We start from the raw sequence: 18,937 nt of genomic DNA, 5'->3' as shown, positions 1-18,937 counted from the left end.
TTGCTTCTGTTGCTCAACCGCGCGCGTTCTTTGTACGGAATCGTTTTATTTAGCACAAATGGTTGCGAACGATCTTTACAAGCCTCCGTCGAATCTGTGCCACATGCAGTTTCATAACGCAGACTCAAGACGCATTGTAAATTAGGAAATGTTTATTTTACTCTATATAAATGCTTGTTCCGGGCTTTTTTGGCGTTCATCCAATGTTGTGGCACCAGGTAAGCAGTAGTAGTTCTCGCACGAAGCTCCACCGGATGACATCAGCTGAAAAAAATTAACTGTCATTTTGATGTTTAGACCCTTTAGGAATAAAGCGTTTAGAGGCGAAGCGTGCCCAAGTCGTGAATGGGCGGCATTACAAACCAAAGCGATTCGCATCTACGTACACATGGCGTACAAAATATGCGACTCATTCCAAACAATACCATAAAATAAGAAAACATCTGATTTGCAAGCATTCCTCATTCCTGGTCATTATTTCCTGCACTTTAAGAGCACAACTACGCGGGTGAGTGCGCGTTTCCAAAACAATTTGGTCTCAGCCAACGTGATGCTGAACTACATACTACAGAACTGGCCACAACACAGGCTCTCAGCCAGACCATGCGAGACGCTGGCAGAATTCCTTCTACTCGCACTCATGACAAATGCGTGCGTGCAAAGCCTGTTTTCAGTCGTTCAGAAGACAGAATTTTTGAGTTCTTGAGCTCGTTGGAGTTTTCTTCTGCGCGTTCTGCCGGCGCAAGCAACACACTCCAGTGTTACCACTCTTGGCAATCGCTCGTCGCGTCTTCGGCTAGCATGAGTACTGAGAGAAGGTATATGTTACCGGGCCATAGAAAGCTTCACAAACATGTCCCACTAAGGTTCAGTACATGCCAAACTGTCACCAGCTTTTTTGCTAACTATTTTGCTAAACTTTGACCACCAGGGATCCCTTGGTGGTCGGACGTGGCCCCAATGCACGGGGCACGTGCGTTTTTGCATTTCGCCTTTATTGAAATGCGGCCGCCGCGGCCGGGATTCGATCCCGCGACCTCGTGCTTAGCAGCGCAACACCATAACCGCTAAGCCACCGCGGCGGGTATAAAAGCGCCTGGGAGAGGCGCCACGCAGCGTGGCGCTGTCTCTCGAGGCTAAAAGATGACAATGAAGTGTATGGTGCCCTGCATCTGTATTTTGAACGGCGCTATTGGAAGCTACAAAAACTTCAGTGCACTAGAAGTTACAGCTTGATTGATTTTGTGAAAATGTGAAGAACTCGGAAACAATATTTTTGCAACTTGTTCGGGTGTAACTAGCGTATGTAGTGCGGTCCTGTACAAAAGTTTGGGGGCTAGAGACCGCATTTTTGAAAGTTTTGACTGCCCGGATGATCTCGTTTTGCTCTCGCAACTATCCCGGATGTTCTCGTTTGAGTGGCCGGATAATGGCTCTGGCTTTTGGCTAAAAATCACTTGAAGGTGACCGACAACGGGAGCTAAAAGCATTTCATGTTTGAAAGGATGGATCGCCGAACATGCGAACTTGACATGCGCAGCCGGCCTCGCTCGCTATGGCGCATGACGCACGCATCTGTCGGGTCTAACGTGCCGTCAGCTTGTTGCTATAGGGTAAAGCAAGAAAAATGGGTCGCAAAATATGAGTTCATTTATACGCAAATCTTTTTTAGCTTGAGCGGGAAAGAATAGAAAAAAATAAGTCTTTTAATTTCAGTAATTTTTTCCGATGCTCGCGGCAGCTAACGGACGGCTTTAATACTAGCGAGACGTATTTCCTGTTGCCAGTTTTCGCCGAGTGTTCCCTTTTCTTTAATTTCTCTATGGCGAAAGTGTCCAGTGGCCCATTCAGCGAAAAAGCCGTCGTTTGTAGCCGCAAAACGGCAGATAAGTTTCCATTGGCTGCGACGCCACGTCACGAGTGTGCCTCAACGGAGCGTAGCGGGCGAAAGGGAACACCTGCCGCCGCGATAGCGCGAGGTGTTGCCTGAGAGGAGAAGGCATCGCCTTGTCACCCTCGCTTTCGCAAGCCTGTGTTGACCGTCAGAATTGACCGTCAACAGAATTGACCGTCACATTGAGGAATGATCGGGAAATGAACTGTGCCGCCTCTTCTTTGAAGGAGCTTGAGCTCAAAAAGTGTTGCCTGACGCCGAGGTGCAGGTGACCCTCATCCAAACCAAAATAAACTCTTTAAAGCAATGAAACGCAACACTGATGCATTGTGTGTGGGCTGAGGGTATGTCAAGACAGTTGAGGTTGACTTTCCAGCTGCTGAGAGAGTCTCACTTGTGACAAAGTTCGGGCCTAATATCAATGAGCTTGCTATCAATTGATCGAAATAGCTCATTTTCGAAAATAATTGCTTCTGTATGCTTCTCTTTCTATATGTAATTGAAAATGCTCAACTCAGTTTACAATGGGCTTCACCATCTTTTTTTCGAGGATATTTTATTCACTGTGCATTTTACTACCCCTCCTTTTCTATATTGAATAAAATAAACATTGCTCCTTACTACAAGAAAAGTAGGAAGATACCTTTAAAGAAATGGGTCAGACAAGGAGACAAAATATCTCCAATGCTGTTCACCGCATGCTTGGAAGTATTCAAGCTACTAAACTGGGAAGGCTTAAAAGTAAGGATCAACGGCGAATATCTCGGCAACCTTCGGTTTGCCGATGACATTGTCCTGTTCAGCAACACTGGGGACGAGTAGAACAAATGGTTCAGGACCTGAACAGAGAGAGTATAAGAGTGGGGTTGAAGATTAATATGCAGAAGACAAAGATGACCAATAGCCGGGCAAGGGAACAATAGTTCCGGATCGCCAGTCAGCCTCTAGTCTGTGAAGGAGTACGTTTACCTAGGTCAATTACTCACAGGGGACCCTGATCATGAGAAGGAAATTTACAGAAGAATAAAAATGGGTTGGAGCGCATTCAAATCCTGACTGGAAGCTTACCATTATCATTAAAAATAAAGGTGTGCTATCAATGCATTCTACCGGCGCTGACATATGGGGCAGAAACTTGGAGACTGACAAAGGAGTTCGAAAACAAGTTAAGGACCGCGCGAGGAGCGATGGATCGAACGAAGAATGTTAGGCATAACGTTAAGAGACAGGAAGAGAGCGGTGCGGATCAGAGAAAACAGGGATAACCGATATTCTAATTGACATTAGGAGAAAGAAAGGGAGCTGGGCAGGTCATGTAATGCGTAAGTTAGATAACCGGTGGGCCATTAGGGTTGCAGAATGGGTGCCAAGAGAAGGGAAGCGCAGTCGAGGACGGCAGAAGACTAGGTGGGGTGATGAAATTAAGAAATTCGCAGTCGCTAGTTGGAATCGGTTGGCGCAGGACAGCGGTAATTGGAGGAGAGGGCTTAGTCCTGCAGTGGACATAAAATAGGCTGATGATGATGATGAAAACTGGATTAAGTAATTTATTTTTTAGCATGCTTACTTAGAGAGTGACAGCATCGGACGACATGGTGTCAGCCCGTCTTGACATGAAACGCTCGTGGAATTTTGCAAAGGCACTCGGGGAAAACCTGCAAATGTCAACTTGGATTGATTCCACCCTACAGCGAAAGAAACAAATGTATGCTGGCGGTTTGCGGCCAACGAACAGTGCCCAGCGATTAAAACGCGATACTAAGAGCGCGTGGCTGCCGGCATTTCTTGCGCTAGCAAGAAGTGCCGGCAGCCACGTCAGACGTCTAACCAATCGTCAAAACGATTGCAGCGCCCATATCTCCAGTGGTGGGCATTGCACCCGATATACGGAGCCTTGGATCAGTGGTTCCGCACATTCCATCCCAGCTACAACTACGGGAAGACCACGAGTAGTGCGTACTCCTGAGGAAGAAGCTGCCTACTGCGAGCGTCAGCGAAAGTGAGTTGGCTCGTGAACAAGCTTGTCGTCGTAAGGCTGACCCCGAACTGCGCGCCAGAGATGCCAAGTTTAAACGGCAGCGCTGGGAGGCCGATGCCGAAGTGCACGCCCAAGACGCGGAAACACAGCGGCAGCACCGGGAGGTCAAAGAATGGTGAAACAAAAAAGATATGCAATATAGACTGCTTGCGAAGTTTGACTTCCATGGTGTAACAGTAACACTCTGAGTAACTAACACAGCATCGCTGTTTGACGATCTTCACGGACTGGGAAGGGGGGAGGATTTTTTTCATTTTTTTTTCTTTTAACGCAAAAGCTTTACTGGCCGCGAACTTGAGATTTCACCGTGGCGGTGCTCCGAGGAGGCACATGACGTCACAACGCACGCCTCGCCGCGGATATTTCTCTCCCTCGCTCCCTATTCACTACTGCGCATGCGCCACTAGTAGCACCGAGCCACAGGTGTCCCGCAGCTGCGCAGCGCCGCGCCTCTCCGCCGCCGCCGCTTGGTATGGCGTCACACCATGCTCCTCGTCATTGCGCTCGCCTCCGCTCGCTTCGCCAGCTGCGTCGCATGCCTGATAACATATCGGAGGATTGAAAAGGACAGCTCGCGTGCGCCACAACCACAGTTGAGGCGGCAGTATTTACGGCGACAACTCTGATAAGCAGGAGGAGGCCTGGAGTCGACATCGGAACGAGATGAAGAGGAAACGAATCGCCTAGGAAGCAGACGAACAGCGCGCCGAACTACTGGCAACGCCGCAACATAGCTAGACAACCAGAATAACCTGGACTTGCAATCAAAAGCTAAGCCACTCCCAAATTTTTTTCAAGCGAATTTCAACTACTTCTAATAAGCAGTTTGAACAAACAGTTATCAGTTGAAAAATAAGTAGATTGAAACAATCTTGACAGATAAGATCCCTGTTTTGGTTCAAGTACGGTACATTTTCGGTTACTCTGGGAAGCCTAGTGCTGTTAGTGACTTTCTGCGTTTCTACGTTCATTTTAAGCAAAAAATGCAGTTCCATTCATCTCTGTGAAGGTGGATGACCAACGAAGCTGTGTATGTGGGGCCCCTTAATGGTGAGCTTTCCATTGCCGTGCCTCAAACGCCGTATGCACGTAAATGGAAGATGAGGCGTGACTAGTCGCTCTTCCACGATGTTGAGCCTCGGAAGGTGAGCAGACTCCGGAGGGTTTACATACCCATGTATTGCTGCAAAACGCAGCACACCTTTTACTACCGAATCCCGGCACGTAGAACAGACAAGCACCTCACCGCACTACGAGGGCACACACTATTTCACCGTAGCCAAGGCGATCGTGCGTTGGTCAACATCCCGCAGTGCATTAATGGTTGTGAGGTCACTTGAAAACCACAAGCGGTCACACACAAGCCCCACAAAATTGGTTCCCCACATAGTCCCTCTGAAACCTGGCCGTTGCTCTGCTGAAACGTTCCAAGCATGCGGGATCGGGGCCACATGAATGGTTCCAGGGTGTCTACCAACCGGGAATTCTCAGGGAATTTGTACTTCTATCAGGGAAAATTACCGGTAACTTTATTGAAAGGGGACGAAAGTCGTGTTAATGGTGGCCCCAGTAACGGAGGAATCGCAACGAATCGTCATTGACGCCGTGTCACCGGCACGAGGTATTTCCAGAGTAGTTAACGACCGATTTTCCAGACGCCCGATTTTTTGGAGATACCCGATAACTTGCACGGCTTTGCGGCACCACCATACTCCATAGAGTCAATGTATATTGCCCTGACTGCAGTACTGAAATGGCATTAATCAAAGCCACCACCGCCGCCATTTTGATCATCTCGCCTTCTCGAACCGGCACTCTCGCACGCAGATCCGCTGGCCGCAGCAGACACTACTGCGGCAACGTTAGGCCTAGCTGCTTCTACGTTCGCTATTAAGCTTCTTGCCATGCGATGCCGTGTTTTTCATTGAAAGAATTCGCCGCTGTCAGCAATGGCACCGACTCCGCCTTTGTAATCCTCGCGACTGGCTGAGAAGCTCGCAGAGCGCAGCGCGTTGCGTAATGCAAGGCTCCGAAAGTTAGCTTCGCCTCAGTACAGCAGTGTTACGCGGCGAAGCATAAAAAGTGTGGGAAGGGGCAATTGTCATGGGACACAGTATGTATTCCCTAATTGAACGCGCGTGCACCCCCGTCTCCTGTCACAGTACGAGCACCGTGTACTGGGAGGCCTTAAGAGCAGAGCGTTTTCGGACGTGCCTGTGGCAATTTTAGCCCTAAGGGCAGTTGAAGACATGCATTCAGTTTTTCCGGACTGCCCTATTTTTTGCTTGTTTTTGCGGCCCATGGAGACCGCAAAATCGGACGTTGACTGTACAACTGACCAAGAGGATGCTTCAAATGATCCATGGCGTGAACGCGTGGCAGAAGGAGGATGAAAACAGAAAGGACGGACGCACCGAGGAATTAACGGGAAAGAAAGCGTGCCGCCGCCTCTTTAAAGGAGCTTGAGCTAAAAAAACAGTGTTGACTGACGCCGAGGTGCAGGTGTCTCTCATCCAAACCAAAATAAACTCTTTAAAGCAGTGAAACCCAACACTGAGATGTTGTGTATGGGCTGAGAGTATGTCTGGACAGTTGAGGTTAACTTCCCAGCTGCTGAGAGAGAATTTTAGTTCTAAGTTCAGGCCTCATAACGATGAGCTTGCTATCAGTTGATAGAAATAGCTCGTATTCAAAAATATTTACTTGTGTATGCATCTCCTTTTCATTCATATTTGAAAATGTTCGACTCAATTTGGAATTTACAATTTTTTTCGCTGTGCATTTTACTAACAACTTCCTTCTGTTTTCTTTTTAAATAAAATAGATATTACTCCTTACTATTCAAACTGGATTGTCATTTTTTTGTTTCAACATGCTTAATAGAGGGCGACAGCATCGGGCAATATGGTATCAGCCTGTCTTGACATAAAAGTTCTGGCTCATACAGGAAATTTTACAAAGGTGCTCAGGGAAAACCTGGAAAACTCTGGAAATTCAAAAATGTTAACTTGGTAGATGCCCTGGGTTCGCATTTCTTTCTGCCTCGCGGTCCTGGCGGGCTGCATGCTTACGGGACTGCCAACATGGGAGAGCAGAAGGAAAGGAGACATGCATGCGCTTGGATGCCTACAAAAAGAGGGCGGTGCGAACATGGCTGACATGACCATGAACATAGACATGGCTGACACTGGTCAAAGTGTAGTATCTGTTATCAGCTTAGTATCTGATACGGGTTGTATTTGGACCTAAGATATTAAACTTATTTTTGGAAGTTGGCGGAGTGCTTAGAGCCTGCTTCAACTCCACCGTGGGTCAGGCCGGTATTGCACTATCTTCGGGATCGGCCGACGTATGGGGAGAAATTCTCCGATCTACATGGCTCAACAGACGCATGCAATTTTTCCCAGAACCTAGCTGTATACAGCTTCGCTTTAAAATAAAATTTTACAACTTCCGCAGAGCAACGCGATGGGTTACAGGGAAAGCGGGACTTTTTCGTTTAAACCAGTCATTTGCATTCAAATTTCACTGGCATTTGGCAATGAGTATTGTTTGGTAATATTTATAGACACTGCAATTGCACATTTTCTTCTTTTTTTAGGATTTAATTTAAATACTCAATTACAGCATCATTTGACATTATAGTGACACCGTCTGTAGCGACCATTCCAACTGGAGACAAAGTGCTTTCTTTACTTAGCCATTGCAGCAGCTAGTGTGCATTTTCGTTTGATTCTCGTAGGTATATTCGGATGCTAATAGACTGACAAAAGTCATTTTAAACCTCCATTATGCTAATTCATAACAAGCGCTCATAAAAATCTGGCTTATTTATTTATGATGCTCCATTCAAGTTTCTGATAACGTTTGCTTCATAATAAACAGCTTAATTGCAAACTTGTGAATGTAGCAAATGCTGAGTGCCAATATTATGTTATACTAATGGTGAAAAAGGCTGTTAAATATTTAAGCAAATATTTGACATCTTTTTTATACATATTTGATTTTCGGGTATTATCATATGTTTGTGTGTTGCTTTATCAGAAAGCTATTAGTTTCCTCCCAATTATTTATTTGCATATAGCATACTGTAACAGTGGTTGTCTGAAGGAATTGCAAATGCTAATAACTTTATGACCAAATGAGGTGTGATTACAACCATTCCTTGTTTTGTCGATCAAGTGTGTGATGTGGGCAACTTTGTTGCTATGCGAGCCAAAGGTTGTATCTGCAACAGTTTTTAACCCAAGTTCATTCCAGATTGTCTACTGCTTTATTCCATTATTACTGGTTTCTAAGATTTATGTTGCTCTTGCCTTTACAGACTTCATGACGAGATTGAAGAGTTCTACAGATATATGCAGCCAACTCCAGCAGAGCATCAGATGCGGTTGGGGGTAATCCAAAGGATAAAAGATGTCATCCTAGGCCTTTGGCCACAAGCAGAGGTGCTTTTTAGATTTCTCATTCCTTTTACCATTTTTTTCAGCAGTATGTTTCTCATGCACGTGTACATATTGTGGAAGCTGTTGCTGTTAGACGATATAAATAATAAAATCAAAACAACTTTTTTTGCTGTCAACGAGCAAGAGAAGTGTAAATTCACACCTTACTTAAACATTGAGCCTTCTTAACTCTTTTTAGGGAGGTGGATTTAAATGCTTGGATAAATCTTGTAAATGTCTGATTTGTAAAAATGCTAAATTTTTTACTTCGATGTTACCGTGCATAGTGATATTGCATACTAATCATTTTCTGAATGTTGCCTGGCATGCAGGTGCAATAAGCAATATTACTGATATAAATTGTGTGTTCATAGGTGCAACTCTTATTGCAAGGCATCGCTTGTTTTTATGGATCTATGCATCAGTTTAGTTTTTTTACTTTCGCATGTCATCAGTGTTACGCTGACAGTACAGAATATTGCACTTGTTCATGTAATGGGGTAGTTTGTGTGCAAGCTTAGGTGCTTCAAAGCTACTCATCTAGAAACTTTTGCCATTTAGTTAACAATTGCCTTAAAGTTTGCATTTTTTTTTGTGTGTGTGTAACAGGACAGGTATGTTAATGCAAGTCTCTATCAGTGTCCAAAAGTTTTTTTTATTTACTTTATTGTTGGCATTTGCATGTCTCTCTAGTTATTCACTAGGCAGAACAATATAGTTGAATAGGTGGAATTCACACAGCAGGAAAAGACGCCATGTCTTCCCGAGTTTGCATATTGGTCGTGCTGTGCTTATTGAAGTTTCAAGGAACAATGATTCACTTTATACATGAGTTGCTGCTTTCAGGTGGAGATTTTTGGGAGCTTTCGGACAGGCCTGTACCTTCCAACCAGGTAATCAAAGCATTTCTATCATGAGGACCATGGTCCATTCTTTTAATATGTATAAGGAATATTATATATATTGTCAACTCTCTTTACAACGGACCCTTATAATGCGACATAAATGTCCATTTTATCTGAAGTCCGTATTACCCGAAACGCCTCACTTCTGAAACTTTTGTCGCGATGTCTAACAACTTTATTGCTAAGAGTGACTGACGAACATCCAAAGTAAGAAACAAACATAAAAGTCGCAGTTTCGCCCGAAAGGTAAAGCATCAATTACGATAGCAAATTAAGCAAGCGCGGCAGCAGCAGCGAGCTTATTGACCTTTGTGCTGTCTCTCCCTTCAATGCGAACTAAAGTTGGAAGGCACAGAACATGCGAAGCTACTAGCACTGGGTGCACTTTGTCAACATCGCAGATCGCTTTCAGGACTTACCGGACAACTTCTAAAATATTATAATTAGATGAAAAGTGTCAATGAGAAAATTGTAGTGACATGAAAAACTCCCGATACAGCTTTCTGTTGCTCAATGCATGCTACATAAATGTTTTTCCGAGCGTGAAAGGAGCCCGCAAGTGCATGCAGAATTGCCGCTCGACTGGTTGCTCGAGGCACTTTGCGTATATTCCCAGCTTCTTTCACACTGTTACCAGGACTGCAATGTGTATTGTGAAACTCTTTGGTGATACCTGGCCCTTTTGCCATAAAAATCCATATTTTCGGCATTGTATGTTGTTTTGTCTTAGCTTGACTTATCTGTGTAGGTGTCCGCTATAAAGGAAGTGTCACAGCACCCATACACGGGGGGGGGGGGGGGGGTGGAGGGAAAAGGCCACGTAAGGAGGCAAGGAAACACCACTACTAGGCATGACAGCGGTTGCAAACAAACTGGGTAAATCTAAGTTCAGGGTACGGTACAGTACGTTTCTGCTATTTCTGAAAAATAAACGCCATGCAAAATTTTCAAGCGTACAATTGATGCACAACACATTAAAGCACCGTAGCATTTAGGTGACAATACGGAAGTGGTCACATATCAAGCCAACATTTCTTTGCCTGCCACAGTAGCTTTGTGGCTATGGCATTGCTCAAGGTCGCAGGTTTAATCTTGAACGTAGCAGCCGCATTTCGACTGGGTCGAAATACTTATGCTCGGGTACTTAGATTTAGGTGAACGTTGCAGAACTCCAGGCTGGAGTCTGCCATTGGGGCGTGCCTCGTAATCCTCTTGTGATTTTAGCACGTGCAGCCCCATAATTAAATTAGATTAAAGCTTCTGCCACGATGCAATGTGCCGTGTAAGGTAATGACCACGCTAAACTTCTTGGAGGTTATGAACAACTGTGCACAACAACGCCTCAAGTAAACACTTCTCACTGTGTGTTCTGTGTGCTAGCCAGACAAACAGCAGTGGTGTATGCAAGGTAACATTTAACATCAACTCACCACTCATATTCGACTAAACACTGAAGAAATTAAACATTTGCCATCATCACTTCTGTCATCATTTAAAACAAACAGCACAGAAAGCTTTGCTTACATCGATCCCATGGTGCGTGGGATCTGCATAACTTTTTAAACTTGTGCTCTGCTTTCAACTTTCTTTCCTTTTTTTCTTCTCCTTCTAGTGACATTGACGTGGTTGTCCTTGGCAAGTGGGAAACATTGCCTATGTGGACACTGGAGAAGGCGTTGCTAAGTCATGGGATAGCTGAACCACAGTCTATTAAGGTCCTTGACAAGGCCTCTGTAAGTTCCTTCTTAATGTAAAACAGTGTGAATGTTACTGTTATGTGTTTGGGGAGAGCTGCGCAGAGTAGTTATTTTTGCAAGGTCGCTGCGGATTTTTCTTTCATTTCATATAATCTTAAATACCCAACTGAGTAGTAGATGTATTTGTGCATGGATGGGCAAGGATCTCTTGCCTGTCTGTGAATCATGTCAGAATTATGTAAGTGGGTAGGAAATATGAACTTCAGTTAAGGTTCCTAGCTGCTTTCTGGAAAACATAATTCAGGATTGTTCAATTTCACATTGGCAGTGGGCTCTGTGCAAGGAAAATTGATACCAGACTGGTCCTCATTTTATGCATTTTTTTTTTCGTAATTTTGGAGTACCTTGGCATTGCCAAGCACTAATAATGTTCAGATATCTCCGTAAGCTTTTGATACTCTTAAGAATATTGCAATGGTATAAGTAGACAATGCTTTCTCTTTTGGATGGTTCCTCACATTTTTGGTCTTGAGCACACATCTGCAGTTCAAATGTTCTAGGTTCCCATTGTGAAGCTGACTGATGCAAAAACAACAGTCAAGGTTGACATCAGCTTCAACATGAACAATGGAGTAAAAAGTGCCTGCCTCATTCAGGTAATCCTTGATCACCTTTAAGCTGCGAGTAATGTAACTTTTCGTGGCATATCTTGCAATCTACAGGTATCTAAAGGCACACAGCCTTAGTGTTGGTACGCTGTGAAACTGTTTGAGCCTCATGCAGCGGGGTGATTTTTCTTTTTCCAAGTGCACCCTATAGCTGCTCTACTTACAAGACCTTTGTTTGTCCACTTCGTGTTGCCATGAGCCTTAGGGATTGAATGCCTTGCTCAAACTCGTAGGGATACTGAATAAAACTTCTGCCCCCAAGATTTTTAGCCCAAGTGAAAGCTGGGATGCTAAAAATGACAAACGTAGCACTGTTTTTAATATTTTTAAGTAATTATGCTTAATAAAGTAAAAAATAATGAATTTAATTATTTTATTATAAACTGCTGCACTGAACAGGCATGCTGCAATACACAGGGTGTTACGTTAATCCTACTAGATACTGCAGCTGTGGCCTCTGAGATGGTTCTGTGCAGTTGAAGCAATCTCGAAGGCCACATTGCTGTGCTCGCTCATTTCCCTCATCATGGCCCATTCGCTTGCATAGCCTGCACCTCGGTCAGCATAAAGAGGTATGGAGGGTGGCAAACGATGTGCAATGTGTAGTTTATTTGTGCCATAATTTTGCCGCATATGGCAATTTAGGACACATAAGACAGACACGTGACCAGCGCTTCCTCCGCCTAGAATACGGTGGCCTAGAATACGGTGGCCTAGACCACGGTGGCCTAGACCACGGTGGCCTAGACCACGGCGCCTTGCATATACTCTTGGAAGGTTTCATATACTCGTCAATAAGGGCAAAAGAAACATCTTTGGACGACGTTGCCTTGTTTTACATGGTTATTGCATTGTTTTGCGTGATTATTGCCTTGTTTTATGCTAATATTGCCAATAAAAACATGCCAGCAGATGCAACAAACACAGCACGCCATCAACTGGTGGCTTCGTTGACAGCTACCAATAGGGCTGCTAGGCAGAGCTCACTGGACAGCGGGGTTGACGGCACTTGCGAGCCAGCTCCACCTTGTCATAGAGTACATATTTTGGGCGACACACATTAACATTTGTACACATATGAAACAAAGACAAATGGGTTTCTCGACACCATCGGTCCGAAGAGGGCCAACATACAAACTAAGAGAGACGCCTTGCTGAGACTGCCAGTGTGTGCTGCGTGCCTGCAAAATCTTCGCATATCGCAGCTCCTGATCTCTCCAGTGGATTGAACAGGTGCAATTTCGACATATCCTTATTGCACACGCCATGCCGGCTTGTGCTTAAGCAGCACAACACCAAAGCCCAAGGTTGTGGGATCAAATCCCTGCTGCGGAGGCCACATTTTGATGGGAGTGAAATGCTAAAACGCCCGTGTCTCGTGCATTGGGGGCACGTTAAAGATCCTCTAGTGGTCAAAATTATTCCGGAGTTCCCCACTATGATGTACCTCATAATCAAATCGTGGTTTTGGCATGTAAAACCCCCAAATTCAATTCAAAACTATTTCATGTTAGAAACAAATTTTAGCTGATCCTTGTGCCGCTGTGAGTTGTGATAGACGTGAACACCTCGGCCGAGCTGATTGGACCGTTAAGGAACAGGCACGCTGAAGGTGCTGGTTATGTGGCAGGCAACTGCCACATAACGTACATTTTGCGCTGTTTGGCTGCAAGCGTCCACTCGCTACTGCCATCGTATGATGACATACAGGCAGGTTGTCATTGTTCAGCATCCAATCTGACACTGGATTATATTCGAACTTGTTGGAAATTGCTGGTGCAAGTCAGATGCCGGATCATACCTTATGTGTTGCCGGCTATATTTGCGTCGGAGTCCAAATCACCACTCATGCCGTCACTTAGCACTTTGAATACTTACACGCTCACAAGTGCAAGCGATTATACTTCAGCAAGACATTCCACCTGCACTTCCCCCGAAGGTGTGTACTTGCTTATTTAGTTGCCGCTTTACCCAATGCAAGATGGCAAACCATATATATATATAAATTTGTTTAACCTCCCTGACTTTCCATGTATTCTATCTCTCTATGCACGCGCATAGCACAGCACAATTTATGCGAAGATCAGCCAAGCTGTCAGCATCTGTAGGCTGATGTCACAGGTAGGCGTGAGGTCTCTCGTCGACACGCGCAAACCAGCTTGCAGCTGACGCACTCATAAAACTGAAAATACAGCCATCTGTTAAAAAATATGTGCTATGATCATTATGTATCGTAACAATCGCGTCTTCTGGGTGCAATGTTAGTGTGTTAATTTTTTCATTGTTATTTAGTAATGCTTTACACAATGGTCGCAAGGGTGTGTCAGAAGAGGTGTATCAGGTTATGGATGTATTAGAAGCTATAATAATGGGCATGCTAGCTTCAGTTTCTTCAGATTTATCTCAAATTTGAAATGTTTTTCTTTCCTTCTCTTTTAGTGAGGCATCCAACACATTAAATTTGAATGACAAGTGTGCAGGTGTAGCAGAAGTCCTCGTCCCTATGCAGCTTTAGTGATTCAGATTAATAATGTGAAGAAATAAAGTGTTAATTCACAGCACACCATTATTATCTGATTGTCACAGTTGGTATTTCAAATATTATGTGCATGGCTACATTTGTGGTGTTCTTGTCCACACCTTGCTGCTTCCATGATTGCAAGCTGCTGGGTATGACATGACATCTTCTGCTGTAGGCCACTTTGTAGGCCAGTTATATGAAATGCAGTCATGAAGTGTCACTGATTACTGCTAAAAAGTGTGCAGTAGCACCTTATCTGGTATTGGCACAAGGCAACGTAGCTACCTTGTGTATTTTCTCTGCATTTTGATGCGACACATGTTTGGTCGCACAACTCGCTTTCACTGATACAGCTGCTAGAAATGCAACAAGCTTCTCTTCATTGCCTAAGCAGCACGTTGACTGGTCATCATTCACATGCGTAGAAATATCGTACAGAAGATTGGTTTGCCATGATATTGACACGTGTACTTGTTTATCTTTATCGGGTGACGTTTCATCGCCTAACAAATGTTATCGCACAGCGCAGGACGCACTTGCATGTATCGGAAGTTTCTGGAATGTTATCGATGGTTCCATCCACTGTCTGTGACCAAACCTTGTGTAATCTGGTTGCATGTATGTGCGACGCGAATAATGTAGAACTTTGTGGAAGACACGCAGGTTCCAGCGATTACTCTGGAACATTCGACTGATGTATAAAAGCCGAGGCGCTTGCCCAGCTGATCAGATTTCGACGACCGCCGATCGTGTTCGTCGCTATTGCTCTCCTTTAAGTGTAACTTGCTTTTGTGGGCACAAGTTTGCCCAATAAAACGCTAGTTTCACCATTCATCGTTTTGCTTTCTTCAGTCGCTACCACGTGACAATATCGTGGCATTCATTAAAGGTGCATAAAAGTAGAGTGCACCTTGTGCATGAGGCAAATGCAAATTCACACTTCTGTTGCAATGTTTCTAGAGTGCGGCAGCGACTGTGCGCATGTTTCCTATAATGTTCAACTCCATTTAGTGCATCAACTGAAACATCGAAACATGAAGTGTACTACCACCATTATGAAATTTCTATACACACTGATTCCATAGCTTGTAGCGAAAATTCGATCGAAGTCAAATAATATGTAATCGTTAAACTGCATTAAAAAAACAGTGTGCCTGGAAATTTTTATGCAGTTCCTGCATTGAAATTCAGTGGAAACAATTAGTATCCCATGTCAGCATGAATTTCAAAGGGTACCTTGTTTCAGTAATAAGTCGCTCAAATGGAGGCATAATCCTGAAAGTGTAATTTACATATTTAGTGCTTCACATTAGCATCTTGAAAGCAGCTGTGCAGTTTTTTCGTGTCTCATCATGAGGGTATTTGGAACAGTTATCATTGTACTTTGAAAGATGCTGCTAGCCTTTGTTTGCTGGTTACTTGCTCTATTGACACATTGTCTATTGATTGCTCTTACGTTCAGCAAGCCCATAGATGGGCTTCCAGGTGGCCATCAGTGTGTATACTAGTCAGCCACTTGTGAGAAGTTGAATTGAACATGCTTATAAAAATCTCAACTGCATTGGCAACCATAAGTGTATGGTGATGAATGGTAGATATCATTGGTCATTTCTTATATTTCATGATCTCGGAAATGTACAGGTGCGGCCACTGCTAGCGGGAACACGGGAGCCGCTGGCAGCGCTTCGTGGAGCGCCACCACCGGCGCCTCGTGAATTATTAGCAAATGACCCGCCATAGCAGACGAGTCATTTGGGCTTTTCGCCAGTCACGCTGATTGCACCTACGCCGCAAGAGTTCAGGAGGCGCCGGTGGTGGGGCATTCCACGGAGCTACGCCACAGGCTCCGCGTTCCTGCTAGCAGTGGCCGAGTCTGTACATCACTTGGAACAAGTATACAGAATCCATACTGCTTGACAATTCTAGATTTCTTTTCCCCAACACCTACAACTCCAACTTCTCTCCACCCTTTGCCTTGCTTGTCCTCCTCTACCATTCTGCGTTTACACTTGGTGTTCTTATCGCATCCAAGTTCTACCTGTAACAAAGCCCTGCAGCTTTTTCTGCTCTGCATGTGCTTTCAGCATACTCTTGCTTGCACACTTTCAAGAACATTGCAGTGTTCCTTATTGAATTGTAGGATAAACATATTTCTTTTTCTGCAAGATTTAGTATTTACTAATAATTTTCTCTCTCATGCAGTCATTCAAGGAGAAGTTTCCTGCACTTCCCAAGCTGGTGCTGGTGCTGAAGCAGTTTCTGCTGCAACGGGATTTGAATGAAGTGTTCACTGGTGGTATCAGCTCCTACTCTCTGATCCTTATGACTGTGAGCTTTCTACAATTGCACCCACGAGGTGGGGATGCTCCATCTCCAAATCTTGGCACATTGCTGCTGGAGTTTTTTGACTTGTATGGAAAACACTTCAACTATTTTGTGACTGGAATTCGCATCAAGGATGGTGGTGCATATATACGGAAAGAAGAGATGCAGCGTGATGCAGGAGACTCTTACCGTCCATCAATTCTTTGCATAGAGGATCCTCTCACTCCAGGTGATTTTACTTATTATTACTCGTATTATTACTCATATTAAGGCTGTGCAAATTGTTCAGAGTTATGAAGACAGTAACAAACCAGCCACTTTGGTGCATTGCTTGAGCCTACAGAAATCTGAACTGAAAATAATTTTATTTTTCATTGTGTCAGTCTTGGTTGCTCATTACACATTCATTAACAAAAAAATTTGTTGTCAGTATCTTAATGTGCACTCTCATATGAGGATTCTGTATGCTGTTTGCTGGCATCTTTTATCTTCTTTGTTAAGGTGTTTGTTATGTAATACTATTTTCTCGTATAATAATGGCTGTATATGCATATTGTTGTATATGTAAAGCTCTGAGCAATACTAGGGGAAACACCAAAATCTTTCTATTACTCATGTTACATATTAACATGTGGGGTTCGAATCCACACAACTTGCTTTCACATTTAATTTTGTTGAACACAGGATGGGAACACTAAGCAATTGTAGTGTTCCCTCCCATATTGCTCCAGGGGGCACATTCTGAGGAATGTGCCCCCTGGAGTGTGGGTTTAGGCCAGTTGGTGGTTCATGATGTTGGGAAGTTGCTGAAAGAGACAACACAAAACGGTTGTCCAAAAGGGACAACCGCTTTGTGTTGTCCCTTTCTTCAAGTCTTGTTCCTTTCTTCAAGTCTTGTGTGTTCCTTACGGTAACTTTGGAACATCTGAGGAAGCTATTGCTACAATTTCTTGTCCCATTGGCAGCGTTATCAGTTCATCTATAAAAGTAGGCCAATGAGCATCAACATGCCCCGTAAAAGTAATATGAACATATTGAACTGGTTATTCTGAGATGCCGTGTTTAGGTATTCATTGTCGTGAAATCTGTTAAACTTGGGTGTTTGTTTTTATTGTGCATTTCCTGCTGCTTTCCATTTTGAGGTAGGGAATGTAGAAATGGTTTTGTTCGGCATTTGCGGAACATATCAAGATAGGTTTATTAGCTTAAAGGTAGAAGTTAAAATTTATCAGATGTTGAAAACTGATTCTTCTTGTTGGGGGGGGGGCATCAACTTTTAACAGATATTGCTGAATTTTGGGGGGAACTTGAGCATCAGTAGATGAACACTATTCTGAGACTGACGCCTGACGTACGTTAGACACAAGGCCTTTGCAGAATGCTACAGTGCACATCCCTTGAAGACTCGTTTTAATGTACGGGAAAGCAAACATACAGAAAGTTAAGGCAGGGCGCTATCATTGCCTTGTGCCAAACATATCCTAGCCAAGACATTCTATTAGCAACAATCCTATCGTTTCTGTGCCGATGCGTCTCGTCAGGCCTATGTACATAAAAATTGTCTAATGATCTTGGAAATTAGAATACTCTGTGAACTCGTAACTAGAATGGCACCCTCAACCTATAATGCAGTAAACATGCCATTTCTTCATTTTTGACGATCTAGCATACGGTCTGCAGAATTATAATAGTATCTGCTGAGTGCAGAGTTATGGACTTGTGAAATTTGAGCTTCAGGTTGGGAAATAAAAAAATGTTGAGGCCGTTTGTCAAAATTTTGTGTTGAATAGTTTGTAAAGTTCAGCTTTCTAAATGCATCAAATTTCAGAATAATTTAGCAGCTGTCCGAGAGGTATTTCTGTGTCTGGGCATTTCAAAATAGGGAAAATGGGAGAAAGTCATGAAGTAAAGCTTCTTTCTAATGTCCGACGTTTTCTATAATAGGTACCAAACTTCGTCGCTAGCAGGTATGCTTATCAGGCCTATCTTAAAATATGGCCCAGCTCTATTCAACTGTTCTTTCGTTCATACAAATGCAGGAAGTTGTGTGTGTGTGTGTGTGTGTGTGTGTGTGTGTGTGTGTGTGTGTGTGTGTGTGTGTGTGTGTGTGTGTGTGTGTGTGTGTGTGTGTGTGTGTGTGTGTGAAAGAGAGAGAGAGATTCAATATGTGAATTATCAAAGTGCATACCCGCCGCGGTGGCATAGTGGTTATGGTGTGGCTCTGCTAAGCACGAAGTTGTGGGATCAAATCCTGGCTGCAGTGGCCGCATTTCGATGGGGGTGAAGTGCAAAAATGCCCATGTCCTGTGCATTGGGGGCATGTTAAAGATTCCTAGGTGGTAATGATTAATCCAGAGTCCTCCACTATGGCGTGCCTCATAATGAAATGGTGGTTTTGGCACGTAAAACCCCAGAATTGCAAAAATAAAAATGCATCCAGTGTA

The 18,937-nt window shown here is 44.0% G+C and overlaps 1 protein-coding gene and 1 pseudogene across 3 annotated transcripts in view; both read left to right on the top strand.

Moving 5' to 3' along the window:
• The window catches only part of LOC139054211 (terminal nucleotidyltransferase 4B-like), a 77,060-nt gene that overhangs the window by 40,975 nt on the left and 17,148 nt on the right, over positions 1-18,937 (top strand). For all 3 annotated transcript variants that reach the window (XM_070530889.1, XM_070530890.1, XM_070530891.1), the window contains exons 2-6: positions 8,257-8,380; positions 9,224-9,270; positions 10,895-11,015; positions 11,540-11,635; positions 16,371-16,722. In XM_070530889.1, the coding sequence (XP_070386990.1) occupies positions 8,257-8,380; positions 9,224-9,270; positions 10,895-11,015; positions 11,540-11,635; positions 16,371-16,722 (740 nt within the window). The remainder of the gene's footprint in view (positions 1-8,256; positions 8,381-9,223; positions 9,271-10,894; positions 11,016-11,539; positions 11,636-16,370; positions 16,723-18,937) is intronic.
• Positions 7,110-7,286, top strand: LOC139055027 (U2 spliceosomal RNA; annotated as a pseudogene).

Source organism: Dermacentor albipictus, chromosome 1 (assembly GCF_038994185.2).
Source record: "Dermacentor albipictus isolate Rhodes 1998 colony chromosome 1, USDA_Dalb.pri_finalv2, whole genome shotgun sequence".
Lineage (NCBI taxonomy): Eukaryota > Metazoa > Arthropoda > Arachnida > Ixodida > Ixodidae > Dermacentor > Dermacentor albipictus.
Note: the sequence above shows the minus strand (reverse complement) of the source record. Positions and strands in the feature narration are given on the sequence as shown.